The sequence below is a fragment of the Schistocerca americana genome, chromosome 6 (genome assembly GCF_021461395.2).
Source record: "Schistocerca americana isolate TAMUIC-IGC-003095 chromosome 6, iqSchAmer2.1, whole genome shotgun sequence".
Lineage (NCBI taxonomy): Eukaryota > Metazoa > Arthropoda > Insecta > Orthoptera > Acrididae > Schistocerca > Schistocerca americana.
Window position 1 is genome coordinate 581,937,859 of NC_060124.1, and position 27,353 is coordinate 581,965,211.

Genomic DNA, 27,353 nt, shown 5'->3' on the forward strand with positions numbered 1-27,353 from the left:
CTCGATTCTTTCAAATATTTCTTCCTTATCCTTTGCACGTTGTAAATTTAACTCTGAAAAATTCTGTACTATCACGCGATCTCTTTCTTCCTGTTCTCTATCCTGTTCCCTTTGTCTGATTTCCACTGCAATTAATCTATTATTGTGAGAATTCAGAATCGGTTGTACTTCTTCCCTGATTTCTTTCTTTAATTCATCTTTCATATTTTTGAAACATGTCCCTATTCGTGAATCTATCCGCGTTTCCAAAGTTCCCATCTCTGTTTTAAATTCAGATCCTAACCGAGTTTCCATTGTTCCCATATCAGTTTTTAATTCAGCCCGTAAAGTTCCCATCTCAGTTTTAATTGTTCCCATCTGTGATCCCAGTGAGTCTAACTTTGTTCCCATATCAGTTTTTAATTCAGATTGAAAATTTAATAGTACACTCATCAACTGCTCCATATTAAATTGTTCAGAATTCTTTTCGCCCCTAACATCTCCCGCAAAACTAACTTCCTTCGTCACAGCTGTAAGGCTATCTGTGTTCGATACTATTTCAGAATCTTCTGTCGTTAATCTCAGATTCTCTGAATTTTCCGATTGAGAAAAATTTTGAAATGGTTCCGGACTGTCTTCCCGACTTATTAAATTATTTTCAACTCCATTATTCATCATACAGTTGTCCTGTGTTGGCGAGTTCGCCATGTCAACAATTTCGTTCTCACTATTCATCATTTTTGTCTTTTTCATCGATCGCGTAATCATTTACAAAATATACGAAAGATTCGTCACTGTACGAAAATTACACACCGTGACTCTTTATCTCCAACAACACTATTCACACTAGATGTTTCCCTCAAACACGATCAATCGAACAATTGAAATAATTGCACTAAATTGTCAAACCGTTGACAAGACAACAAATTTAATTCTGAGAGAAAAAAAAAATACCATTAGAAGAATGACAATTACCAAATCTACACATGCAAAATAGACTACAATTACTAACTACAAATTACTACAACAATACTACAGTCTACAATTTTCACAATCAGAAGAATCCAAGGGACGATCCGAAGCAGCGGTCGCCACGTGCATGGGGGCTTAATTAAATATGATTGAAAATATTTTTAGTTTTTTTAGTAGCTGTATGTCCGATTACGCAGTGTCTCGTAATCGGTTGGCCCTGACTAGTATTATTACGCTATCTGACTGCAACAAACAATGTAAGAAAATTTTCGTAAATACAGTTAATTAATTAAGTCCCCAGCAACTATAAAACCTACAAAATCCAAGCACAAATGTAACTGTTCTGTATGTGGGAGTGTGACTCAACGTCCACATCTGGCACGGTTCTTTTCCAACAAGACAAGAATTTTTTTTAAATACCAACTATGCTGACGTGACAAAAGAAATTTAGAAAAACTGTAATTGCGTAAGAAAACCAGAATTCACTCTAATACAAGAACACAAGCCAGATGCTTTGTTGACTGAACCTGTAGTGACGCATTATTTCAGATACACAATTAATAAAAGAGCATTGTAAGTTTTACCTTCATATATATTGACGAAATGCACACAATAACATCTGCTATCTCTCCCATCAAATAACTGCATAAAACATGGAACAACACTCTTTACTACAACATCTTACTCCAACTTCACGACAACCACCAGCTCTTAACACACACTGTCCTCTACGAACTCTCAACAACCACTGACCTCCACGAACTCTCAACAAGCACTGTCCTCTACGATCTCTTAACACGCACTGCATGAACTCTCGACAATCACTGACTGCTATGAACTCTCAACACGCACTGTGGAGGCGGCTTAATAGTACTCTTTGGCGCACTCTCTGGCGCAGTGGCACAGTGTAGCCACCTTTCAGTATGTCTTTGTTGACAAGGGGAAGTATCTGATGGGTCTGCGCTATGACAAGTAACTGAAGTAAGTAACTAGTCATAGATATCATTGAGTAGAAGTCACTTGACAATAATAATATATGTGATAGTAGTAGTAACAGTGGACGCCAGCACTGCGTACCTCAAAGGAGACCAGCCGGTCGCGCGTCCCGAGGAAGAAGGCGGTGGGCAGCGTCGAGTTGACGACGTGGTAGGCCGGCGGCCGCTCGCTGCCGTACTTGCTGAGGTTCTCCTCCCGGCCAAAGTCGAACGCCTGCAGGCGCTCTGGGGGCGACAAGAGGGACACTGTGTCATCCCACCTGCGCTACGAGTACTGTGTGTATGTGACGTGACGGGAAGAAGAAGAAAACTGCGAACTACAGACGAGGGCAACGTCACGAGGCAAAGTACACAGCAAGGGGACACGCAGCTGCACCTGCCATTGCGAGGACGCGACCGTCAGTAGCCGCACAAATAGGCACGTAAGCAAAGGCGGTTCAACTTCACTGCGTGTACACTGGGCCTCCTTTGTCAGCCTGCATCACCTAATTAACTACATTAATTGTATGTACCACAAAGTGCGTAAGTATTTTTTTTTTTATTTAAATTGAAGGAGAAGGGGGGAGAAAGAAATGGAAAGGCAAGTTATGATATCTGCTGCATCAGGACTTGCCGTCCCGGTACGCGTCTCGGCGAACACACGCTCCCAACTGGCATGACTTACCCGCAGTCCCTATCAATGTCCTCTATGCTGGCTACTTAGAGATTGCCGCAGGAGGCCGGACGCGATTGTCCAACTGCACTGAATGTGATTCACTTCGATGGGCAATGGCTCCACAGTATTCAGGGCGGATGCACTGTTAGGACCGACCTCCTGCCGTAATCTCCAAGTAGTGTGAATGGGGGCGTGCCCAGGGACTGCAGGTACGTGGCACTAGGTAAGAATGTGGATCGGCCGAGAGGCACGCCGAGGTAGGCCAAGCAGTTGCGATAAATGCTGTGTCCGGGCAGTGAAGTGGTAAACGCTACTGCCAAGTAAGTGTTCGGTCAGAGGGTTAGCTGCCCTCTGTAATAATACAAAAATAAAAAAAGAAAAAACTGAGTTAATGCACCGACGATGAACTTGAACAGGCGTCACGGGACGTCCGCCCCGAACAAATACAACCCTACAACGAACAAAATGAGATCAATAAAAAAATGGAAGCAGGAGAGCCAGGGTTCGAATCCTGGGCTGGCACACTTTTTACTCGTCGCCGTTGATGCCACACAGTCCTGATGCAGTTGTATCAAGAGTCACTTTCCTTTCCTTTCTCCCCCTCCCCCATCAGTTTTTATTATACATTTCACAGCTACGGATTCTGCCTGGTGTTTGTTCTTTCAGACACGTCAGAAAGAACAGGCATCACACATTCATATAACTTATATATTCATTTATTTTTAGCTAACTGTGCTACATATAAATTAAGTGACATCTTGCACTGATTGTACAACACTAGCGTTCAACACAGGACAGATTGGTGAATATATATCTATATACACACGTGTAAGAGGTGATGAAAGGATTTCTGTTCGAGGCCGTTGCTCCAGCGTATATGCAACGTAGCGCGACTTCGATTCCAGTATACAGGATGGTACATTGATAGTGACCGAGTCAAATATCTCACGAAATAAGCATCAAACGAAAAAACTACAAAGAACGAAACTCGTCTAGCTTGCAGGGGGAAACCAGATGGCGCTATGGTTGTCCCGCTAGATGGCGCTGCCATAGGTCAAATGCATATCAACTGCGTTTTTTTTAAAAATAGGAACCCCCATTTTTTTATTAAATATTCGTGTAGTGCGTAAATAAATATGAATGTTTTATTTGGACCACTTTTTTAGCTTTGTGATAGATGGCACTGTAATAGTCACAAACGTGTAAGTACGTGGTATCACGTAACATTCCGCCAGTGCGGACGGTATTTGCTTCGTGATACATTACCCGTGTTAAAATGGACCGTTTAACAATTGCGGAAAAGGTCGATATCGTTTTGCTGTATGGCTATTGTGATCAAAATGCCCAACGGGCGTGTGCTATGTATGCTGCTCGGTATCCTGGACGACATCATCCAAGTGTCCGCACCGTTCGCTGGATAGTCACGTTATTTAAGGAAACAGGAAGTGTTCAGCCACATGTGAAACGTCAACCACGACCTGCAACAAATGATGATGCCCAAGTAGGTGTTTTAGCTGCTGTCGCGGCTAATCCGCACATCAGTAGCAGACAAATTGCGCGAGAATCGGGAATCTCAAAAACGTCGCTGTTGAGATTGCTACATCAACACCGATTGCACCCGTACCATATTTCTATGCAACGGGAATTACGTTGAACGTCGTGTACAGTTCTGCCACTGGGCACAAGAGAAATTACGGGACGATGACAGATTTTTTGCACGCGTTCTATTTAGTGACGAAGCGTCATTCGCCATCAGCGGTAACGGCATAATATGCACTATTGTGCAAGGAAAATCCACGATGGCTGCGACAAGTGGAACATCAGCGACCTTGGCGGGTTAATGTATGGTGCGGCATTATGGGAGGAAGGATAATTGGCCCCCATTTTATCTATGGCAAACTAAATGGTGCAATGTATGCTGATTTCCTACGTAATCCAAAAATTCAAATTGCTCTGAGCACTATGGGACTTAACATCTGAGGTCATTAGCCCCCTAGAACTTAGAACTACTTAAACCTAACTAACCTAATCACATTACACATATCCATGCCCGAGGTCCTACGTAATGTTCTACCGATGTTACTACAAGATGTTTCACTGCATGACAGAATGGCGATGTACTTCCAACTTGATGGATGTCCGGCACATAGCTCGCGTGCGGTTGAAGCGCTATTGAATAGCATATTTCATGACACGTGTATCGGTCGTCGAAGCACCGTACCATGGCTCGCACGTTCACCGGATCTGACGTCCCTGTATTTCCTTCTGTGGAGAAAGTTGAAGGATATTTGCTATCGTGATCCACCGACAATGCCTGACAACATGCGTCAGCGCATTGTCAATGCATGTGCAAACATTACGGAAGCGGACTACTCGCTGTTGAGAGGAATGTCGTTACACGTATTGCCAAATGCATTAAGGTTGACGGACATATTTTGAGCATTTAATGCATTAATATGGTATTTACAGGTAATCACGCTGTAACAGCATGCGTTCTCAGAAATGATAAATTCACAAAGGTACATGTATCAGACTGGATCAACCGAAATAAAATGTTCAAACGTACCTACGTTCTGTATTTTAATTTAAAAAACCTAGGTGTTACCAAGAGCTCGTCTAAAGTTGTGAGCCATATGTTTGTGACTATTAGAACATCATCTATCACAAAGCGAAAACAGTGGTCCAACTAAAACATTCATATTTCTTTACGTACTACACGAATATGTAATAAAAAATGGGAGTTCCTATTTGGTCTATGGCAGTGCGATCTAGCGGGCCAACCATAGCGCCATCTGGTTTCCCCCTTCAAGCAAGACGAGTTTCATTCTTTGTAGTTTTTTCGTTTGACGCTTATTTCGTGTGATATTGGGCCCAGTCACTATCAATGGACCACCCTGTATAAGCACCGACATGGAGGCAATATTCGTGTCTTTACAATGTCTTTACGGTAAATATGGAAACCTGAGCAGTTGCGACATTATTACCAAATGCCTTCAAACAGGAGCAAGGTGCTGTATTCTTTTCTTGGCTGCCGAAAGACAAACCCAGGTAGACTTACACGTACAATGTGTATGGGGGCGGCCCGTCTCTCGAAAATCACAACTGTGAAATGTTGAATGTCGCAAATCGACACAAAGACGCCGGTCGATCTGGGAGACCGGGCTTATCCGTTACACCAACTCAAGTGGGACACAATCGAGCACCGTCTCAGTAGTCCTCGCGTCTCACAATACGATTATCACGCCTTCCGTACCTTAGAAAAAAATGGTACAAATGGCTCTGAGCACTATGGGACTTAACTTCTTAGGTCATCAGTCCCCTAGAACTTGTTGTTGTTGTGGTCTTCAGTCCTGAGACTGGTTTGATGTAGCTCTCCATGCTACCCTATCCTGTGCAAGCTTCTTCATCTCCCAGTACTTACTGCAACCTAGAACTTAGAACTACCTAAACATAACTAACCTAAGGACATCACACACATCCATGCCCGAGGCAGGATTCGAACCTGCGACCGCAACGGTCGCGCGGTTCCAGACTGTAGCGCCTAGGAGTGCTCGGCCAGCCCGGCCGGCCTTCCGTTCCTTAGACAAGGCCTTGAAAGGTCGACGATTACAATCGGATGAGAATGTGCAGCAGGGAATTACAGACATCTTCAAGTGGCAGGAGACGGTGTTTTCCCAAACGGGGATCTTCAACCAAGTTTGTCAGTGGGAAGATTGTCTCAATGCTCACGAAGATGTTGCGTGACCAGTATACCGATTTTGGACTTTTCGACCTTTGAAGGGAAACTCTTTCATCGCTCCTTACATAATACGTGAGCACTTCTTAAGACAGGTGTATTCCGGTAGAGCACTACTCACTTATAACCAATAGTGCACTTTAGAGAATCTCCACAGAGAAAATTAAAAATTTTAGTTGTAAAAATACAAGACCTCTTTGGTGAAAGACGTTGGTAAAATACGAAAATCAAAAAGCTCAATTGCAGTATCAAGCAAAGATGATAAAATCGGTCAAAAATATGATATAAATGAAAGGCCACACAAAACAGAACCAAGATACCGAACCTAAGGCAGGGAAGGTCATAAATCCTAAGTTCTAAATATTTTAATCGGATTTGGAACAGTGCAACGCCGTCAAATTTGTCACTTTTCGAACTAAGATACTAATAACCAAAATTACTGTGCTTACATTGGATAATACGTAATTAATATAGCAGTGGAAAAGAGAATATGCATCATTTGCTGGGAACTTTCTAACAAATCAGCTGCGAGAAAACAGATGTCCGACATCTTACACTGTCCCAGAAATATTTTAAGCGAATGATTTAGCTGAATCAGCGTGTTTTATCGGACCACAGTATAAGGGTGCGAAGACCCCCTCCCCTCGCTGCAACTAATCGCGCGAGCAAAGCAGGGTCGTACACTAGCCCACATGTGCATAGCGATGCGGACGACACATCAGTCCGGCACATCACGGTGCCTTATAACCATCGACACGATACGATTGCTGTTGTACTGGTATCGATGAGTTACTCCGCTTGACAAATGCTAAGGACAATTCAGATTGTTAAGAAACAACTGCCAGTTGCTGCCGCGCGACCGACAACTGCTACGGAACACCGGACTAATGATAGTAAAAGGAAATGTAGTCGACATTTCATGGAGCACTTTGTTTAATGAAGCTTTTTCGTGGAAGCGATTACTGCGACATGCCGTGTGGCAACATGTCTGAAAGACATCACTTGAGTGCTTGCTGTCGTGGACGAACAGTTGCACGTCTCTGAGCTGGTCTAAGTGTCACTATTGTGACCACAGTAACTGCTGTTCCCAAAAATGTTGGCTTGTGATTGAAACAGCCTGATGAAGGTGGAAATGGTGCGCGACAGCATACCGGTGGTCGTAGGCGAACCACCACACCGATACAGGATCGATACGTAGCTCTGGTGGCGAATAGGAGCTGATGTCTAATTCCTAGGCAGATTGCAGCAGACCTTGCAACTGCTACCTGTACTTTTGTCTCTGCCAGAACTGTTTTGTGGAGATTAAACCAGGATTGTTTGTATCCTCTGAAGCCTGTTACAGGAATCCCACTTCTACCACCCATCAAATGCTTGAAATAGCTCTAAGCACTGTGGGACTTAATATTTGAGGTCATCAGTGTCTTAGACTTAGAACTACTTAAACCTAACTAACCTAAGGACATCACACACATCCATGCCCGATGAAGGATTCGAACCTGTGACTGCAGCAGCAGCTCTATTCCGGACTGAAGTGCCTAGAACCACGCCATCGTCGAGAAAGAGTTGGTTGTTGCGCGGAGCATGTTGGTTGGGATCAGCAACAGTGGTCCAGAGTCATGTTCTCCGACAAATCCCGCTTCATTGTGGAAAGTGATTCTGGCCACCAGTTTGTGCTGATAAAGAGGGGAGTACGTTACACGCCACACAAGGTTCATGAAAGCCATCTGCATGACCTAGGCACTATGTATAATAGACAGGTATTATACACAACGGCCGAACACTGATGTTTATCTCTGCGCGACGTACCGTTGCAATTCTGAATCGTAGCCATTTGTTTATGGAAGACAATGCCCACTGAGACAGGACCTCTGAAATGTCGGACACACTGGAAAGTGAAGATATTGAACGTGTAGAATGCCCTGCATATTCCCGGACTTAAACCCTATTAGCATGTGTGGGACGCTCTTGGCAGTCGTATTTATCGAGGAACACTCCCTCTCCGAACAATGCAAGAACTGAAAACCCCCTCGAGAGAGGTGTGGGACAATATACCGAAACTACCCCTCAAACAAGAGTGCATTCGTGCCCGAGGAGAAAATATTCGTTACTCAGTGTCCGATATCAACCTTTGCTGTTTTACCACGTGGTGAAATCTGTACAATGTTTCGTTACAAGTATATCACTCCACCTTTGTTATGTATGTACTGTGTTTCATGTTATCCATCATTGCTGGTAATAATTCCTGACCAATAGCGTCTCTGTCCCGTAGCAGTTATCGAATAGTGTAGACCCTAGCATATGGCAGAGTTGCAATAAGGAGAAATTATTGTTTTCAACATGTTTGGGAAAAACATCACATTTTATCTTTGAATCGCGTATTATTCGAGACAACTTTATCTTACTATGTAAAACACATCAGCACAAAAAGAAAAAGAAACTAGTGATAAGGAGGGGTGGAATAAGTTGCTGAGGAATTTGGTACTTACTGGCCCTGATGTTCTGGAGGTAGTGGGCGTACGTGGTGGTTGGCAGGCCGCAGCTGGTGTGCGAGACGATCTCAGGCAGCCGCTTCTGAAATGCACCGCGTGTCGTCACACATCGCATTCACTGTACACACACTTCATGCAAACAGAAGAGGAGATATACAGGGCAGGGGAACAAGTACTGAAGTGCAAGGGACGAGCGAAGCTCTCAGGGACGGCACGGGTATATGTAAGCGGGTTTATTTTACAGGCATAGCCACGTAAAGCGCACAATTTGGTAGTCACTGTTAACAAGAAATTAGCACGCATGACACATCTCATCCTCTCCAGTGCCCTCCAGAACACGGAAAGCTCGCCATCAGATGAAATGAACTCTGGAGGCAACTGAATCTGGAGGACACGATCTGGGAAAACAACGGCAGTAGACAGTTTTATAAACCTCGATAAAGGATGACGAGTGGCAGAATGTTTATAGTGCCAATAACATAGATGACAAATATAATGGTTTCCTCAACGTATTCCTCATACTATTTGAAAGTTGATTTCCATTAGAACGTACTAAACGGGGTACTAGCAATAAAAGGCAGCCTGGGTGGCTGACTAGTGGGGTAAGGATATCATATAGAGAAAACTGGGAATTACATCAAAATGTTGGAAGTAGTCACAATCAAGCTACAGTACCCCATTACAAACAGTACCGTAAGGTGCTTAAAATGTTATTAGGAAGGCAAAGGGTATGTGGTACGCAAATAGCATAGTTAATACACAGGCTAAAATTAAACACCAGAGCGCTGTTGCCCCATGTATCAGCATTATCCTCAATTTATGAGCATGAGTGAATTTTGAATACTAACCACAGGCGGCAATATTTTCTTTGTATTTTTAGGTAACTGGCGAATACCAGGTGCCCGAGTTTACTGACAGCATATTTCATTTTCTTTTCCTGCTGTTCCCCTGCTTTCATTCAGAAATGTATGTCTTCTTTAACATTCTTCACTATCAAACTTAAGATGAGCAAATTTCCTTACACTGAATATGATAACAAAGAAACAGGCTATGGCATAAACATAGTAACCCAGCAGAATATACATCTGCGTAACACCGGTGTAAAACATAATTGACAGCATATATGTGAAGAGGAACAATATAGGAAATATAGGATTGCACCAACAAGAGAACCATATTAATGCACATAACAAAAACATATTATAAAGCATGCAGTGGAACAGTTTTTAAATATTTACAACAATAATTCCATTATTTCACAAGTATTAGTAACCAGCAGAATAATGAACGACTACAAAACGAAAAGGCAGACGAAGCACTTCGGTGATCTTAGAATCGCGCCTAACCTGGAGGGCGCGCGAAGTGGCTCGGCTGTAAGATCTGAGCTAGTTTGGCGGTCTCGGGGGACGAACATGTTATCTGCTGAAGTCGGCGTCAGTTAAGACTTAATTAGCAATGTCTAGCAGAGCTGGTCCGGCAGTGTCGGAGGAGAGACTGTTGTCTGCCGTGGTCAGTGTCAGTTAAGATTTCATTGTTAATCCATGGTTTGTAAAAATAAAGCTAGTTCGGAAGCCTCATAATACAGTCATGTTGTCTGCCGCGGCCGGTGTTAGTTCAGACATTATTAGCAAATATGGTTATAAGGACGTGTATCTGAGAACAGTGTGATTGTAACTGCAGGTTGCTGAACTGCAGGTTGCTGAACTTTTATGAGAACTTATGCATTCCACTCAGAGCGGTGGGAGCAAATAGGCACCTGTACTGCAATCTTAGAGTAAATGAAATCAGTTACACGCCATCTGTGGTAACACACAGGAGGTATGAGAGAGAGAAGTATTTTTGAGAGGAGGGTTTTATCATACGCACGTACATATTACCCTATCGCTTCTCCCTCTCTCTTTTTCAACTTGCCGTAACTATTGAGAAAATTTAGAGATCCGGCATCTGAAGCTGTCTGCCGAACTATTATACTGCCGGAAACATACAATGCGCGTAAGGGCCACGAAGATAAGATACGAGAAACTAGGGCTCACACGGAGGCGTAAGGACAGTCGTTTTTCCCCCGCTCTATTTGCTAGTGGGACAGGAGGGGAAATGACAAGTAGTGATACAGATTATCCTCCGCCACGCACCGTACGGTGGCTTGCGGAGTATCAGTGCAGATGTGGATGTAGATATAGATGTACATATTTTATAGGTATATAGGTGCATATTTCTCTTCGTGATAACCGTTTTCTTTAGTTACAAGTACTAAAGCATACCTTTGCTTTCTTAATTTATTTTCATTTTCCGGCGGATTCTCGAAGCCAATTGAGCCTCTGGAATCCTAATCTCACCTTCATCATTCGTTCTGCAGTGCTTGCTCCATAAGGCAACTCTGCAACTCAGCAGGATTTTACACTGTGGGGTAGCATAGCCAGAGAATGAACTGCTGAATACGTCGATGTGCTCCACGTGATATTTTGCTCGCAGCAGGTCTAGAAACGTGTTGATATTCAGTGTGGAGGTAAATTGTAGATTATGTGGTACGAAAAGGGCTGATAGAGGATGTAGAGGTGAGAAGATATTGTCCAGGAAGATTTTATAACGTATTAGCTTTTCATTTCTTTCAATTATTGGGGTATACTTTAATGCATTTCAGTTAATTCCAGCTAGAATGCACAGACTTTTTTATTGACTTGAAAAATCCTAGACAGGAAAACTATTTGAGTAAAACTTCTCTATGTATTTCCGTGTCATTTCCCATGCCGTTGGGCCTTATTATTCAATCATTCTTCCACAAACTGGACTTCCTGCTGATTGTCACCAAATTTTTTCTTCAGTTTGGCCCGGATTTCGTTCCAGATATCGAGCTACTGTTCATTGTTCTCGGATAATTCCCGAACTGCGATGTCCAAATAAAAGTAAACATTTGCACCTGTTGTATTTGGCGATTCCGTCGAATCCATTCAGTTTCAGTCTTCCGATCCTGACCGTCGGCTCTGGGAAACACTGATAGATGCTTGAAGTGCAGCTGACTTATTGCTGTTTAGGTATCCACTGAAATCCCGAATGTACGGACGATGTACTGTTTTATTCTGGCTGCTGTCCATGTAGGTGACAGCTTTTACATTGCCTAATTGGAGCCTTCTGAAGTGCCCGGCGTCTCCACCGAATAACATCACGTCGTAACCACAGTGAAGGCCCAACCCGAAGGCAGTGCCGTTAACGAAGTACAGTACTTAGCACTGACGGGATATTTATTGTGAACACGAACATACAGCCAGAACAGAGCTGACTCCTGAATGGTGTTTGCTGCATCAAATATTCCAGAATACACAAAAAAATTACAAAGATAAGAAATTCCGAGAACGTTCCATAAATGATAAATACTAAATAAGAGATGCTTGCCCACATCACGGGGCTGTGGAGCTAACCACTACAACAGAGGGCATGCGTCACAACTAACGGCAACGTACACTGCGCGACACAATGAAAAGACCACCTGTGTGAAAGCACGTAATTGTGTCCCTCTGTGACGCAGAAGTTTGAAATTAGGCTCAAATTTGCCTACAGCATTCCTCTGTAATGGTGTGTTCCTCTGTAAAAGCGAGGCTCTCTGTGACGTCGCCCTCCGGCTTTGCAACATTTCAGACAGCGAGGTGCCGACACACGTGGGAAAAGAGGCTCCCGCTCAGAAGTTCATGTGACGTGTAAGGCTTGTTAATGATGTCACGTTGGCACCAAATTTCACAGAAATTCTGCTCGCCGCCACTGTGGACGTGACCCACGTTGAGAAAGCCGTCACACCCCCAGTTAGCCACATTTCAGCCATTCTTTCGACGTCTCTGCGATGAAGGTCAGCGTTGAAATCAAGCTGTTTCCTTATGAGTGGCCGAGCAAAACGTTTCAGACACCACCGTTCAGAATCGACACGAAGGGCGTCAATGAAACCGCCAATTTTCTTAGGGCGTCGATTCCCTCACAAGTCGCTATAGAAAATGACAGATAGTAGTGCGATGAGCAGCACGAAGACATTCTTGACAACCTCTGACGTTCCTGACACCCCGGAAGTTTCAACACGTTTCTAAGGGCATTGTGTGACTGCGTTCCCTTTGAACGTGATGTTACCCCTTTGGAGTCTAGTGTGACCACCGCTTTTGCTCTCATGTACAGGTTGCAACTACTAGACACCATTAAAAACGATTCGACGAAATCTGGACGTTATTGGAAGCAGCGAAGGGCGCTTACGCTTTTCCTGTTTCACGTCCTCCTTGTCACAGGGGATTCGACACTCACACACACGTGAATAAAACGGGAAAGGGTCCGCCTTAGACCTTCCAGTTCCGAGAAACCCTCTGTACCGCCCGCCCACTTCCATTAAGAATTTAAACATGAACCTCTACCGACAGAAAGCGCGATGCGAGTAGCAGACGCCTGCAGGTAGGCAACTGGCATCAGAGCGGCGTCAAGGGGTTGCCTGGCTGTAGACACCTGGCACTACTTCATAGGTCGTCTCTGTACAGGTTCATTTCTGAAATAACAGTGGGGAGGCGCCAGCCAACGTTTTCCCGAGCTGGGGGATCTCAGAGACCCTCTGCCGTTTCATTGACACATGTGTAAACGCTGCACTCCCCTCATCCTCAGGGTCATGCCTGATAAGGATGAGAAACAAGTTCTAATAACATAAGCACCATTTGCTGCTTCGGATCGTGTCCAAAATTCGTAGAGTGGTTTTGGACCATCGCCAGTGGTTCCAACCTGAGAGCAAAACTGCCGCCACCAAAGGGGTGCGACAACATTCAATGGGTATGTAGGCACACAATGTCCTTAGAAAAGTGTTGAAGCTTCCCTAGTGTCAGCAACATCAGAGTTTGTCAAGAACGTCTTCGTGTTGTTCATTGCACTGCGGTTAGTCATTGTTTATAGCGAGACGTGTGTGAATCGAGGCCCCAAGGAAACAGGCGGTTTCATTGACACCCTTCGTGTCAACTCTGAACGTCGGTCTGTTTGAAAGGTTTTGTACGCCCACTCACAAGGTAACGGCGTGATTTCAACACTGGCCATCGCGGTTCTGACGTCCATCCCACAGACGTCGAAAAAATGGCTCAAACGTGGCTAAATGGGGGTGTGACGGCTTTACCGCCGTGTCACACATCCGCAATGGCGGCGAGCAGAATTCCGGTGAAATCTGGTGACAAAGTGACGTCACTAACACGCCTTACACGTCACATGAACTTCTGAGCTGTGTCGGCACCTCTCTGTCTGAAGCGGCACCGAGTCCGAGGGTGACGTCACAGGGAGCCACTCTTTCTCACCGTCAGACACAAATGCTATAGCCAACCGCGAGCCAAATTTACAATTACCGGCCTTCTAAACAGTGATGCTTTAATTTTGTTTTGCACTATATGTGTAGATGAGAGTATTGTAAATTGGCAAGCTGATCAGACTCCTCTAGCCAGCCACATAGCATATGTTTCATATGCAGGTTATAGCCAAAGGTACGACCAGACTTTAACGAAACACTCTTCACGTCTAGAGGAGGGAAATATGTTGTATGGACATGCCTCGGAAAACACTTAATTTTCATGTTAGATCTCTTCTTCTACAAGTTTTCAACACATTAATCACGGAAATCTCTCACAAAAACCACGTGCCAGCACAGTACGAAATGCTAATTTAAATGAAATATTCAAAATGCCTTCCTTTAGCAAGGATACATGCATCAACCCTTCATTTCACTGAATCCGTGATGCACTGACGCATTGCTGGAGAACTGTGTACTGTTTCACAGCATTCCAAAACACGGGCACGAAGACTCTGTACACCTTGTACCAGAACTACATACACGTGAACTTTCAAATGCCCCCACAAATGAATATCTGGTGGATTTACGTCCAAAGTGCATGGAGGCCAAGGAATTTGTTCACGATTTTCTGCTCTAAAATGATGGGAAGCTAAATAAACTCTGTGCATCGCCGTCTTTTTCCAGCTGTCTATCACTTACCGGTCATACAATGTAGACGAAATTTATTTTGTAAAATGATCGCTACAAGTGACGCTGTACCTCTCTGGTGTTTGGTACTCTCTGCGTGCAACGTGGAACCATTTCTTTAAAATCTTTTTGGTGCTGTGATGAAACGTAAAAGGTCTCAGTAGCATTATTTCTGATTTTCGACCATCAATTTTTTTCTGTTTATAGGGTGTTTTAAAACGCTTTTACAAACTTTGGGGGCAGGTTCCTTACACCAAAACAGGGAAAAAGGTTCAGATAAACATATCTCCGAAAGTCCTTAATTTAATAACAGTTTAAAAGACGACTGGAGGTCATCAACACATAACCTAATAATAAATCCTCGAATGTCAGGCACTTCCTTCCAAACACGAATGCATTCATCGAATCATAGACTGTCTGAGACGTTCGAATATTCCCTGATTGTTTCGAGTCGTTTGAGAAGCGTCCATAAAACGTCACTGAAGAGTCTCTGCAGCTCGGTGGTCTGCTACACGAACCAGTTGTTTAAGGTACTCTCAGAGATAGTAATCCAAAGGACGGAGGTAGGAGGAAGATATAGGCCATGGAACTCTTACTCGTGTACCTGTCCATGTGCTGTCGTAGATACCAACCAGTGTATCTCGAGCACTGAGACTGAAATGTCCTACAGCTCCAACGTGCATAAACTACACGTTTCTTCTTATTTCCAGGGACACATATCGCAGTAAGACTGCTTTGATGAAGCTCTCCATGCTACTTCATCTCCCAGTACCTATTGCAGCCTACATCCTTCTGAATCTGCTTAGTGTATTCATCTCTTGGTCTCCCTTTACGATTTTTACCCTCCACGCTGCCCTCCAATACTAAATTGGTGATCCCTCGATGTCTCAGAACATGTCCAATCAACCGATCCCTTCTTCTGGTCAAGTTGTGCCACAAACTCCTCTTCTCCCCAATTCTATTCAATACCTCCTCGTTAGTCGTGTGATGTACCCATCTAATCTTAAGCATTCTTCTGTAGCACCACATTTCGAAAGCTTCTATTCTCTTCTTGTGTAAGCTATTTATCGTCCACGTTTCACTTCCATACAAGGCTACACTCCATACAAATACTTTCAGAAACAACTTCCTGACATTTAAATCTATACTCGATGTACGCACACAGTATATGACCAAATTATCAGACGTCTTCTAGTGGATGTTAATATGGAGTGTGGTTACCAGTCGAAAGGCAGACCGTAATTTGTTCCAAGAGTACTGCGCCATCTGCTAACAGCATATAACCACATCGAAACATGTACTGTGCAAGCCATTGCCTTCAGTATAGTGTATGGTGGAGAGAGTATCACAACAATATTATGAATTTTATTTTCTGATCTCCTCTTATGTACTGATCAAGTAAGCAATAATTGTCTGTATTTCTCTGTACATTGCCGTAATCGCTCTTATCTTATGATCATTATGCCAGGTGACACTACCTTAGAGTAGCGCTGCCCATGGACGAGATGGTTTTGCGTGCTTCAGGGAAGCAGAGGGCCGTGCCAGGGGTAGCGTAGCTACCGGCAGGGCCTCCCAAGCCGGACGGGCCTCTGCAGAGGAGCCAGACAAAGTGTGTCTCACAACGTCCTTTCTTTCCTCTTATCCCATCTCTTGTCTTCGGAGATACGGACTTCGTTAGCACTGGCATGCCATCCGTATAGGAAAGTGACAACTCCAAATTGAAACCCGGAATCGGCACTTCCGTTATGCACAGGTAGGGTCCAGTCGGAAATGAGCGGCAATTGCCTGCAGCCAACCTGACTCCGCACGTCGCGTCCTTTCGCTCCTGTGGAACCAGTCAGCTAGGCGGAGAGGGTGGCACGAATAGTGGGCGAGCTAGCCGTGACCTAAATTCTGCGTCCCAGGCGCAGCAGCATCCACGGAGCGGACACTCCACCCATGGGAAAACAACACAGATAGCGGCAGTTACCGGTCATAAGCTCGCTCTACTAGGCGTAGGAGCGGGTGCCAGGGGTCGCTATTGACATTGGGAGTGCCATCGTAGGTCCACTGGCCAGTCACCGCCCGCTTCAAGCTGGGCAGCCCCCAGTCAGTTAGGTACCGGCCCGTGCTGCTGCCGATTGCTCCAGTGGGTGTATGGAACACCAGCATTGCTAAAAGTCGTCACCATAATGTCGACACCAGCTACTACAAAAATAAAACTTAAAAATAAAGCTACTTCATTACGCATCGGTACATGAAACATCCACACTATGCTGCAACGCTTCCCGGACGCCTGTGGAAGCTCACAAGAACTACGCAAAACGGCTGCTATTGACTTAGAGCTAGTCAGACTCAATAATGCTATAACATCACTGCAGGAAACCAGGCTACCAGAAGAAGGCTCAATACGGGAAGAAACTAAACTTTTTTCTGGAAGGGCAGAGAGGGTTCAAGCCTCAGACAGCGCTGAATCGGTTTTGCTGTCCGCAGTGACTTGCTGTGTTGTACCGAAAACCCGACTGGGATCTCAGAACGCATTATGACTCTGCGTTTCACAACAAGTAGTGGACCACTGTCGCTGAAACCTGTATGTGCACCAACACTGACCTCAGCTGCAGATGCCAAGGATCAGTTTTTTATGAACAACATAGTGATGTGGTACAAGCGAAGCACTCTGGGGACCGTGTGTGCATCCTTGGTGATTTCAGCACTCTTATTGGTAGTGATTTTGCCACCTGGCCTGGCTGCCTAGGCTAACACGGTGTGGGCAAGATGAATGAAAATGGTCTACGGTTGCCTGAATTCAGTTCAAAATATCGGTTGTGTGCCACCAATACATACTTTAAAGGCAAACTGAACCACAAGGTCTCGTGGATGCACCCCCGCTCATAGCATTGGTACCAATTAGGACTTATTCTAACTAAAAGGAAACAGCTGCGTTACTTTCTTCATACACGTTCCTTCCTTAGTGCAGACTGTGACACGGATCATGCACTAGTAGCGAAAAAAGTGCGCTTTGTGACTAAAAAGTTCCACTCTCCCAGAACACCTTGCAAAACAAAAATTAATCTTTGCCAAACAAGAAACACTGCTGCAGTAAAAGTATTTAGTGACGAAATACGAAAAGAAATGGATCCCTGGGGCCCAGCCGCTCCCATTTTGAAGACTAGCAGAAGATAAAATCGCTTCTTACCGTTACGGCTGGAAATGTGTTCGGTAATCTGGAAGGAAAATCCCAGGATCGGTTCATCGAGAACTTAGATATCCTCAAACCTCTCCTTGAGGCTAAGCGTCAGGACACTGTCATCTGGCATAAAAACCCATGCAGTTCTACACGCAAGGAGCTAAGCAAAGCAAAGGGAGTTATTCAACGCACTGTCCGTAACTTCATCAATACCTATTGAGAGCAACTTTGCACTGGCACACAGGAGTGTTTCAGTGCTGGCGACATTGGTGGTGCCTACTCGGGGATCAAACGGGCCATTCGATCCATTCCAAAGAAGAGCGTACCACACAAGGAAATAAATGGAAAAGTCATCACGGATCGAAATCGTCATTTGCACAAAAATACTTGTGTACCAGTCGTGTGTGCTGAGTACTCTCCGGTATGGAGCTGAGACTTGGGCGTCGTATGCCAAACAGGAACGAAAGCTCAACGCCTCCACCTGCGGTGCTTACGGAGCATCTTGGGTATATCATGGAGGGACCATGTGACAGATGACATGGTTCTGGAAACTGCAAAACAACAGAGTATCACTGCCACGCTCAAGCAACGTTGCCTGCGGTGGTTAGGACATCTGCATCGTATGGACCACTCCCGTCTGCCCCGGCGCACATTACTCAGTGAAATAGCAGGAGCAAAGAGACCTCGTGGAAGGCCTTCACTACGCTTTAGGGATTGCGTCAAGTGTGATATGTGCGCATTTAATATTGACAGTGACAAATGGGAGGAACTCGCTGACGATCGCAGCAAATGGAGGAAACTGACTGCAAATGGAAGCAAGATGCATGACCAAGTATGGCTAAATAACTTAGCTGCAATAGGATCGCTCAGTCATAAGCTTATGACTAACCCCCCTGCTGGAGAGACTCATATTTGCCTCGCTTGTGGGCGCCAAGTCGGCTCGCGCATCGGACTTCTGAGCTACCAGCGGAAATGTCTTCAGGATGCCACTTGAATCTTCCGACAGGAAGCATGTCAGATACACCACTGGCCATTAAAATTGCTACACGAAGAAGAAATGCGGATTCATTGGACAAATATATTATACTAGAACTGACATGTGATTACATTTTCACGCAATTTGGGTGCATAGATCCTGAGAAACCGGTACCCAGAACAACTACCTTTGGCGGTAATAACGGCCTTGATACGCCTGGGCATTGACTCAAACAGAGCTTTGATGGCGTGTACAGGTACAGCTGCCCATGCAGCTTCAACACGATACCACAGTTCATCAAGAGCAGTGACTGGCGTATTGTGACTAGCCAGTTGCTCGGCCACCATTGACCAGACGTTTTCAAATGGTGAGAGCTGTGGAGACTGTGCTAGCCAGTGCAGCAGTCAAATATTTTCTGTATCCAGAAAGGCCCGTACAGGACCTGCAACATGCGGTCGTGCAGTATCCTGCTGAAATGTAGGGTTTCGCAGGGATCGAATGAAGGGTAGAGCCACGGGTCGTAACACATCTGAAATGTAACGTCCACTGTTCAAAGTTCCGTCAATGAGAACAAGAGGTGACCGAGACGTGTAACCAATGACACCCCATACCATCACGCCGGGTGATGCGCCGGTATGGCGATGACGAATACACGCTTCCAATGTGCGTTCACCGCCATGTCGCCAAACACGGATCCGACCATCATGATACTGTAAACAGAAACTGGATTCATCCGAAAAAATGACGTTTTGCCATTCGTGCACCGAGGTTCGTCGTCGAGAACACCATTGCAGGCGCTCCTGTCTGTGATGCAGCGTCAAGGGTAACCGCAGCCGTGGTCTCCGAGCTGATAGTCCATGCTGCTGCAAACGTCGTCGAACTGTTCGTGGAGATGGTTGGTTGTTGACTTGCAAACGTCGCCATTTGTTGACTTAGGGATCGAGACGTGACTGCACGATCCGTTACAGCTGTGCGGATAAGATGCTTGTCATCTCGACTGCTAGTGATACGAGGCCGTTGGGATCCAGCGCGGCGTTCCGTATTACCCTCCTGAACCCACCGATTCCATATTCTGCTAACAGTCATTGGATCTCGACCAACGCGAGCAGCAATGTTGCGATACGATAAGTCGCAATCGCGATAGGCTACAATCCGACCTTTATCATAGCCGGAACCGTGATGGTACGCATTTCTCCTCCTTACACGAGGCATCACAACAACGTTTCACCAGGCAACGCCGGACAACTGCTGTATATGTATGAGACATCGGTTGGAAACTTTCCTCATGTCAGCACGTTTTAGGTGTCGCCACCTTCGCCAACCTTGTGTGAATGCTCTGAAAAGCTAATCATTTGCATATCACAGGATCTTCCTCCTGCCGGTTAAATTTCGCGTCTGTAGCACGTCATCTTCGTGGTGTAGCAATTTTGATGGCCAGTAGTGTATATGATGATGGTGATGTTCTGTGTGGCTTTGTACGTAATGGTAAGGAGAGGTGGGCCACAGTGCGCTGCAGCAACTGTCATCGTAGGAAAGCTGGACATGAGCATAAGTTATGAGCGAAGAGCTTAACATGGTGAACAGAAGATTTACATAACTTGTATTTCTCCAAGTGAACAAAGATTTATTAGAAATAATTCAGCAAGAAATTAAGTCCAGCTGTCAACGTCCACTAGGATGGAACTCTGAACTATAGCACGAACGCTGGAACCAGAGCCGTGACTAGATGGCATCCTCGTAGCGCGTCGTAGCGAGCAGCCAGCCTGCTGGTGCGAGGTGTCCGGTGGCTGCACCGTGGCGGCGGCAGAGGTCGCTCGCATCCCAGAGCCGCCGAAGGTGTGGCTCAGTTGGCCCACGCCGTTGGGTCCGCCACATCTTACAAGACCGCTCTCAGCTTGCAGTTCGGCATCCAACTTCGTGACACCCATGGGATAGTATCGATACGTGATACCACAGGTGACATGCCAGTCCACTTAGACAAGCTTCTAATGCCCTACTTACCTCTTCCTGGAAAATAACTGCCTTTGCTTCGTTACTCTCCATCAACTCGTATAAGTCTGCACTAATTTTCCTTGTACTATCGACAGAACTGTTACTCACACTTTCTGCTTCTATGATACCCTCACCATCTTGCTCCTGACTGAATATTGAACTATTCTGCATCTTAGAGCGCTGTACATTCTCCCCCTTATTCGCTGAGATGTAAGTGTTTTTTTTAACCCCGTCAAACGCAACTTGGTCATTCGCCGTAATTGGTCATCCAGTAACAGAGCCTTGCAGATTCCACTAACCCAACTATAGATGACAAAATATTCTCAGCTAACTTGCCTCAATAGGAATAACTAAACAGGAGGAGCGAAACTTTCAAAGCAACCAACAGGCTATGCAGCTCTTTGTTATCACTTTTATGGCTGTTATGTAATGGTAACAGATATCTACCACGGAATACATGCCGTTGCGGCCTCGAGGCTTTGGAGTGATGTTATTTGTAGGAAAGCACAGTAGCATTTTATAGTCATACTTCACAGCAATAATTCCACCAAATATCGTAGTTCTGGTTTATTTGACATCAGTCTGTTCCATTTCATATTTTCCATACTAACTGCACTTAAAGGGATAATTCTTGTACAGGGACTGCCTTTACTATATTGGATTTTTATTTGAGGGAACAGAAGGAGTTTGTATCTGCTTTTCTTGAGACCTATGGGATAATTATTTGATGGAACAGTAGCAGTAATAATTCTTTTCAGGAGAACTTTGGAATAACATTTTTTCTAGGTAACCACTTTTAGCAAATGAGTTCGTTACACAGCATTTTTTGCCAACTCCGCTGTAAAATATGTTATTGTGTGCCCCTAATGCAATTTAAACTACGCAGAAACTCCATGACATGTACTCATCTTCCATATCTCCCTTGTCCGAAACATCGTGTACCCCAATGTGGATTGGTGTATGTCACAGTACTACCACGATTTATTACTGGGACACTTAGAAAGGATGCATACACTACACTCGCCCTTGTATGCATACTGTTATCAAGCAACCCAGTAGAAGCAGGATACTGTATAAGTGTATTTTCTATTGTTGTAGTACAAAAAAGCTACAACAGCAGCGCTACCTCTGTGCATTATAACTGGAATATTACGTTTTTTCGTAAGGTATTCAGACAACTTTTATTTTTCGACATGAGAAGAGATCTATACCCATACCTGTGTTTTACAAGAAGCACCATAAATTTGCATAGTGTTATTCTACACATCAAAACACCTGCATACAGGGGAAAATTAGGGGTGTGCATTTATCAATGTATTGGTCTTGGTATCTTTATAATGCGAGACGTCAGCTGAAAATGAATAGTACATCCAAGCCCGCATCTCGTGGTCGTGCGGTAGCGTTCTCGCTTCCCGCGCCCGGGTTCCCGGGTTCGATTCCCGGCGGGGTCAGGGATTTTCTCTGCCTCGTGATGGCTGGGTGCTGTGTGTTGTCCTTAGGTTAGTTAGGTTTAGGTAGTTCTAAGTTCTAGGGGACTGATGACCATAGATGTTAAGTCCCATAGTGCTCAGAGCCATTTGAGCCAAGTACATCCAACTCAGCCAGTTCTACAGAACAACTAGAGTAAAACTGATAATACAGTGGTAACCAACTGTTAACCTCAGAAGTTACCCTGGCACTGAGGACTCATTTAACGTATATATGACTCTGATATCGTTTTCAGCAGAACTAAGACGAGTTTTTTTACAAAGTGATATGGACATTTTAGACTTTGGACTTTGGTACAAAGATCAATTTTTTTTATTTGGAATAAGACATCTGTAATTCTGCAAGTGTATTAAAAAAAAAGAACTTATTTCTTTCCTTAAATTTTGTTTATACATACACTATGCAGCGACGTTTCAACTGCGTGGAACTATGAGACAGCATATGAGAGCTTTCGCAACTTAGGAGGTGTAGCCATAAATGTCGACATGATCACGTGACCAATACGTCTAACATCGCGGTCCTTTAGGGCATATAAGAGGACTTTATAATCACAACTGACCAGTTTCCTGCTTTAGTAGAAAGTGTTAACATGCCTCATTCCAAGTTACGAAACATCCCTCAGCTATTAGGGAACAAAATGAGACCAAGAGACAAATGCTTTGGTGTATGGCTATTATTGGAGAACCTTGATAGTCTCGTTACTAACATTGGTAACATAAATTACACTGATAATGGCACGATCCTTAGCAAGAAGAATTTAAATGTTCTTACATTTATTACAGAATTGTCTTGAGACAACATTACGGTGATTAAAATCTGTAATAAAGTGGACTGTCAAGAACAGTTCGATAATGGGCAGCATTTAATGTTTATAAGGAAGTCAGCGGTACATTTAATGATCATCTACGTGACAAAGTCTCCAAGTTCGTCTCTGAGAGACATGGTGTTACGGCTAAGTTACCATTTCTCCTTCACGGGAATAGCAATGTGGCAGCAACAAGAATATTGGAAAAAATTCCTAAGCAAAAACTAAAAACCATTCCAAGGAAATACAAAACCCTATGGCTATACCATATATAGCGGACTTCGCCGACGATAGAAAAGATATTCTAATTGACCAACTGCCTGGAATATTACACGAGCTTGGTGTAGACGACAGTTTCCTTACAGATGTGGATAAGACGCAAGATTTTGCTGCGGCTTTCAACAAAATTGAGATGTGTGACTACCTAACGCCAAACCACAGTTTCTGTCTACAAGAAGACTTCCGGGGAAATGTAACGTTATTGCAAACAATATTAAGACAGCTCGAGTAGGCTATTTAACGTGGACGAGCTGTAATTCCAGAGTAAAGGTATATAACGAAATGATGTGTCAAACTACAAGGCCAGAAGTGAACTTAAACGTCGATAACCGTTTTATCCACTTTATAAAGCGCCCCTATACACATATAAGAGAAACTTTTATATCTTCCTTGGTTAAAGAACCTGTTATTAGCAGGCTGGAAGCTATGATTTATAAATGTGGAATGCACGGTGTGTTTGAGGCTCTGCAAGAGTGTTTTAGTGTATCAGATGCCAACAAACAGTATTTACATTGTGCTCCATTATACGCTGTGCCAATAGCTTCTATATGGTTTAAATTACCAGACAGCTCACAGAACAGCTGCTTTATAGTGCGAGGGCTGTTCGGAAAGTAAGGTCAAATCGAGTATCAAACGGAAAAGCACAGTCAAAACCCAGTGAAGCCTTGCACATATGTGTTGGGCAGTGTCTCTAGTATACCTGTCGAACGCGTCATCTCGCTCTTTTCAGTTCTAAGTGCACAGTGAGCATATAAAGATACCTAGACAAATAGTGTCTACACAAGGTATGAAGGCCAGGAGAGATCATCCGCCTGGTGTTATGTAGCCCACATAATATTACTTTGATGTACTTCCTTCTTTATGACTATTCTCAGTCGCCCTCTGCTGGAACAGTGAAGAAGTATTGCAGTGTTTGCGGTGGGAAGTGTTCGGTCGCTGACAATACAGCCCGTAATTAGCTCCCACTATGTTTTACCTCTGCTCACATGAGCCGCTGACTACGAAGACAACATTGTGGCACAGTGTAGAGAAACTGCGGAAAGCACAAGCATCCATCTGTGACGAAGGTACTGGAAAGTTGGTACAACGCTACGACAAATTCCAATGTCGGAAAGGAGACTACGTAGAGAAATGATTGGAAGGCGTAGCTAACTGCTGCAAATAAAACATTTTTCATTTTCACCGTAGTTTCCAATTCGCGACCGATCGGACTTAACTTTCCAAATAGCCCTTGTATACTGTTCTTCGTCTACTGAGCAATAAGAATATCTGAAACTTACTGGTGTGCAAGAAAACGTTCCAAACAACAACGTCTGAGAAAACATTATGTATGTTCTCTCTACCGACAGTTTTACTTATTTTCCTGTGTACTATGTGGAGATCGTTACTACAGATTACAATAAAGACGACGTAAGTATTATACAAAAGTGCTGCATTAAAGCTGGAGAAACAAATTTTTCTCATGTAGGCCACTGTTCTTCAAAATAATATCAAATATAGATGTTACTGAATAAGGATTGGTCTCCACAAGCAATGTTATTAGACAGGTCTTAAGAAAAATAACCATTGTATCAGAGAGAGGAGGCTATTCCTTTAAGAACAGTTAATGTGTTTTGTGTAGAAGAAAGAAAACTAGAAATGGAAGAGGTCGAAGTCCAAAAATGTAACCTGGTGTATATGGCTAAACCAGTTTCCATGAAGAAGGAATATAAGCTGTTACAGGAAAAATAGTCCACTGAAGATTTACAAACAAGGGTTACATATTACTTTGAATACAGCTTATGTAAATATCTAGATACAAGTAGGGAATACAAGACATCAGAATTTACTTTAAATGCCAATAGAAAGTGATTATACTTTGCAGTATTTACATGAAATGTGATGGACTAGATGGTGTCCACCTAGCGACAAAACAGCCACTTGTGAGGATTAAAACTGATGGAATTACTTCATTTAATGGTAACTCATTTAACCAGTTCTAAACTTAAAGCTTCTTACTGGAATTCCACAAGAATATGGAGTGAAAAGTCGTAATTGTACGTCCAAGAATATGTGGAAGGTTTTAGCAGTAGTATAATGCAGGAAACATTAAACTTACTGAATGCTTCCAGCTAAGAAAGTTGCAAGAAGGTACCAAGGCAATAGTTAAGCCTCAAAAGAGATATTTTCGAGGAAAAAAATGGATATGTACCAGAATTCGAGATCATAACTTTGTTGTGTTTGTCTAATTATTGTCTGGAGAAAGAAAGAAATGATCTTCATTAAAATTTAAACTGTAAATTAAAAGATAAGCTGGACACTATAAAAATCACACCAAACAAACTTAAGAATGAAATTTTACCTTCATCTAAATGCAAATACAAAAAATTAATAAGGATTTTGTACAGGAATATTTGTTTCCTTAATCCAATTTACGACTGCCAAATATACACTATGTCACATGGATTGAGATGAATTACAATAATAGTTAACATGTCATAGGTGACTTTAGTTATCTTTATCACAGCTTTGTATATACCAATTACCATGTAGCAGGGCTGACATCAATTCTTACTTTCTTGTGTGTTAATAACACAGAATACTAGTGAATTGCAGTTGCCTTAGCTTCATTTGCACCGTAAAATTGCAAGATCTATACAACAGATGGAAATAATATTTGAGGAACTACCTTTTTCCAATTGTAATCACCTCGCCCAATATTTTGTGTGTGTTTGTTTGTCACTGTAGCATACTCAGTATAGGGAGTAGGTCTGGAATGTTCTTCAAAGGTGTATCCACCCATGTTAGGTCCAGGCTTAAGTCCAGAGGTGGATCCACATCCATTTAATCCAGAATTGTGTTTCTAGCAGAACGCAACGATATTAGATCTAGGATAGCATCTGATCCCCTCCACACCCTCTACTCCCATGACAAAGCAACACATACAAAAAAATATCACTTTTAACTTTCCACTATTTTTACATGTCCACTGCAATGCTATAGTATTGTACTTACCTTGCCAACAGTCTTGATAGTGAGTCATGAATTATACTAAGTCTTGTATTTTATGGTTAGTAACATATCATAAGTCCTGGCAGTACTTTTTATACTAAGGTCTCTATTTCATATCTGACGATGGTAATTCTGGACAATTGTATCTTGCACTTTTTTTTATTACCGGCCATTTTTAAAAGTGAGTATTGGATGAATCTGGCAACCATGTAGTCTGTCCCAGCTTTCCCACCATTTTTTGGTCCTAAGTCATAGAGGGATTACAGAATGTCATCACTTCTAATAACTGGGTAATAAATTGTAGTGATAAGAAAGACAAGGTGTGACTGCAAGTGGCAGGTCATTAATAACAGTAATAACTTAGATTCATCTTCTTGTGTAAATCTGGCAATCATGAAGGATGTACCAGCTTTCATAGCGAACAGGATTACACATTTTAACATTTCCAACCATTTTTATTTCACCCAATTAGCGTAGGGTAGTGTGGGAGGGGGTGGAAAGAGGGTAGGGTGACCTCGAATTGACCTTGTGGGAGATCTGGCAACAATGCAGACTCTCTTGGAACCAGCTCTGTCCCATTACTAATTGAGTCTGGCACTACACTGACGAGAAACTGGCACATACCCTCTCACCTCTTGCTCAAGACGACCCCAGATTTGCTTATTCACCAAGCTTAGCCATTGTCTATTTATGTCAGCTGAGATAGCACATAGGTTTACTTAGAAAGCGTTACAAATTCGGTAGAGTTCTTTATGAAGACAGGGAGGAAATTGGCCTTTGATATACAACAGAAAGCACTAAATTCCGCTCTTGTGCCACACATATAGCCTCTACTGAGATGTTTAAAAGTCATACT

General features: G+C 43.6%; 1 protein-coding gene across 3 annotated transcripts in view; it reads right to left on the bottom strand.

Moving 5' to 3' along the window:
• Positions 1–1,900: 1,900 nt before the first annotated feature.
• The window catches only part of LOC124619889 (lipase member K-like), a 210,857-nt gene continuing 185,404 nt past the window's right edge, over positions 1,901–27,353 (bottom strand). For 2 of the 3 annotated variants that reach the window (XM_047146518.1, XM_047146517.1), the window contains exons 5-7: positions 23,541–23,543; positions 8,824–8,908; positions 1,901–2,171 (exon numbers count right to left, since the gene is read on the bottom strand). In XM_047146518.1, coding sequence (XP_047002474.1) covers positions 1,954–2,171; positions 8,824–8,908; positions 23,541–23,543 — 306 coding nt within the window. In that variant the 3' untranslated portion in view covers positions 1,901–1,953. Of the gene's footprint in view, positions 2,172–7,838; positions 8,011–8,823; positions 8,909–23,540; positions 23,544–27,353 lie in introns of those variants that run through there. The other variant, XM_047146519.1, reaches the window with a different exon arrangement.